This window comes from Corapipo altera, unplaced genomic scaffold (assembly GCF_003945725.1).
Source record: "Corapipo altera isolate COAL_440 unplaced genomic scaffold, ASM394572v1 55970, whole genome shotgun sequence".
Lineage (NCBI taxonomy): Eukaryota > Metazoa > Chordata > Aves > Passeriformes > Pipridae > Corapipo > Corapipo altera.
In genome coordinates this window covers 2406-5458 of record NW_020885952.1, presented here as the reverse complement: position 1 = coordinate 5458, position 3053 = coordinate 2406, and the positions used below count along the sequence as shown (strand labels likewise).

At 50.2% G+C, this 3053-nt stretch overlaps 1 protein-coding gene across 1 annotated transcript; it reads left to right on the top strand.

Annotated features, from left to right (window-relative positions):
- Positions 1–577: 577 nt before the first annotated feature.
- LOC113940907 (olfactory receptor 14C36-like) lies at positions 578–1581 on the top strand. Its single transcript, XM_027632056.1, has one exon. It carries the CDS (start codon positions 580–582, stop codon positions 1579–1581), a length of 1002 nt encoding a protein of 333 aa, XP_027487857.1. The 5' UTR covers positions 578–579.
- The last annotated feature ends 1472 nt before the right edge of the window (positions 1582–3053 follow it).

Below are 3053 nucleotides of genomic sequence, written 5' to 3'. Positions count from 1 at the left end.
TAATCTGTGTGTGAAGTCCTCTTCAAGGCAGCCCAAGGGAAAGTGCAGGGCAGATGGGAAACAGACTGAGTGGCACTGCAGCTCTCCTGGCTCTGCAATAAGCAATGGAGAGCTCAGCCCTTCTGCCTGTCCTGGCTAAACACTCGTCAGATTTGTCAGCAGAAAAATCTGACCCTAAAAAACATCCCTCAGGTGTTATGATTGTAACAAAAAACCCAGTCAAAATTCTTTTAAGGATCTGTGCCTTTCTCCTGCAGCCCAAATTGCTCCAAGACAACAGTACAGGAATTGAACTTTTCCATCAAAACTGGGTTCCATGTGACATCCCCTGTGATCATGAGAGCTGTCCCAAAGCAGCTCCGTGTCTGCACTGCAGCAGAGCAAAGCTGAGTCCTGGGCAGCACATGGGCAGAGCTCCTGCTCCTCACAGCACCCTCAGAGAGCACAAACCAGAGTAAAGAAATGCCTTGATTTGGTGGGGATTTCTCTGAGAACTGCACTGGCTTTGCTGAGAGGGGGCTGTCTTAATTGTTCTCTGTGCTTTCCTTTTCTGAATAGACCTGTCCTACTTAACAGCAAATGCCCAACAGCACCTCCCTCACCCAGTTCCTCCTCCTGGCATTCTCAGACAGGCGGGAGCTGCAGCTCCTGCACTTCTGGCTCTTCCTGGCCATCTCCCTGGCTGCCCTCCTGGCCAACAGCCTCATCCTCAGCGCCGTAGCCTGCGACCACCACCTGCACACCCCCATGGGCTTCTTCCTGCTCAACCTCTCCCTCACAGACCTGGGCTGCATCTGCACCACTGTCCCCAAAGCCATGCACAATTCCCTCTGGGACACCACAACCATCTCCTACATGGGATGTGCTACACAGCTCTTTTTCTTTGTTTTCTTCATCTCATCAGAGTATTTCCTCCTCACCATCATGTGCTACGACCGCTACGTTGCCATCTGCAAACCCCTGCACTACGGGACCCTCCTGGGCAGCAGAGCTTGTGCCCACATGGCAGCAGCTGCCTGGGCCACTGGCTTTCTCTATTCTCTGCTGCACACAGCCAATACATTTTCCCTGCCCCTGTGCCAGGGCAATGCCCTGGGCCAGTTCTTCTGTGAAATCCCACACATCCTCAAGCTCTCCTGCTCACACTCAGGATACCTCAGGGAAATTGAGCTTATTGTGCTTAGTGCCTGTTTCGTGTTTGGTTGTTTCATTTTCGTTGTTTTCTCCTATGTGCAGATCTTCAGGGCTGTGCTCTGGATCCCCTCTCAGCAGGGACGGTACAAAGCTTTTTCCACGTACCTCCCTCATATGGCCGTGGTCTCAATCTTTGTCAGCACTGCTATTTTTTCTCAGCTGAAGCCCCCCTCCATCTCTTCACCATCCCTGGATCTGACCCTGTCAGTTCTGTACTCGGTGCTGCCTCCAGTACTGAACCCCCTCATCTACAGCCTGAGGAACCACGAGCTCAAGGATGCCATAAGGAAAATGATGATTGGATGCTTTTCAGGAGCAATAACCTGCCGTTTTTCTTCTGCACAGCTCTCATTGTTTGACCCTTTTCTGGCCCAGTCTGCCTTCTAAAGCTTTTGCGAGTGGTGGTGGGGGGGAGTTTCCTATATTTTTTTTACTCTTTTAATGTTGGTAACACAAAAATTTGTTCTTCATCTCGTACCTAATTCACTCTCTGTCTCTTTCTTTTGACCCACAGTTGTGTAAATGAGGAATCATTCTCTGTGTACATTTAAACAAAACTTTCTGCAGCAACTTCTTTGTCAAATCTCCTGCCTTTGTATTCTGTACATGATGAATAAAAATCTCTGAGTAGAATAAAGGACTTGAATTCTTTTTTTCGTGATTCTCCCTCCAACAACTTCCCTGAAGCTGCAGGGCAGTGCCTGTGTGCAGAGGAGAAGGGGTAAAAAGTCCTGGTACAGGAGCACTGCCAGGGAGCAGCAGCTCTTGGCCTTCTCAGAGATGCTCTTTTCCCACTGCCTCCCTCTCCTTTCTGCTCCTTGCCCAAGGCCTGAGTGCTCTGGCAGCTCAGTCCCTGCTGTGTGTCAGTCCTGTGACCGTGGGCAGGGACAGGCCGTGGGCACTGCTGGCACAGAGCTGGGCTCCATAACATCATTTCCATCAGGAAAGGGGATGTGCAGATCTTCAGGGCTGTGATGAGGATCCCCTAGGAGCAGGGACGGCACAAAGCCTTTTCCACCTGCCTCCCTCACCTGGCCATGGTCTCCCTGTTCGTGAGTACTGGCATATTTTCCAACCTCAAGCCCCCATCTATCTCCTCCCCATCCCTGGATCTGGCCCTGTCAGTTCTGTACTTGGTGGTGCCTCCAGCACCGAACCCCATCATCTACAGTTTCAGGAACCAGGAGCTCAAGGATGCCATGAGGAAAATGATAACTGAGTGTTTTTCAGAAGCAATAAAGTCTCCTTCTTCTGCATGTTATCTACCAATCCTATTCTGTGCTTAATTAAAGGTCCATCATATCTTCTTTATTTTTTGCTTCTGGTAGGGGTGTTATATTTGTGAGAATTTGTTCACACCAAAATCTTTATAAATATAAATATATTTATATAAAAATATATATTTTTATATATATAATCACCATTTTCCATTCAATGTTTGCCTTTCTAGACTGGCCCAGAGGCTGTACAAATTGGGAATCGTACTCACTGTGTGCTTCAACCAAATAAAGAAGGAACTCTGCATTGGCTTGTTTGCCTCACATCTTTCCTCTTTGACTTCTCTGCAGCTTCAGGGTCGGAGCCTCTGTGCAGAGCTGGGCCAGAAAAGAGTCCCAGCAGAGCAGCACTGCCAGAGAGCAGCAGCCCTTCTCCTGCGTGGCCTCCTCTCCCTTCCCTTCCACACTGTCCTGCAGAGCCCTGGGTTGTTGGAGGCCTCAGTGCTCTGGCAGTCGGTGCCAGTCCTGCTGCAGGACTGTCCAGGGACTGCAGGCAGGGACAGCCACGGGCACTGCTGGCACAGAGCTGACCTCTGCAGCAGCACTGCCATCCTGCAGGGGCATCTCCTCAGGCCAGGGCCT

Coding starts and splice junctions, on each gene's coding strand:
- LOC113940907 (XM_027632056.1), top strand. CDS start 580: ATGCCCAACAGCACCTCCCTCACCCAGTTCCTCCTCCTGGCATTCTCA.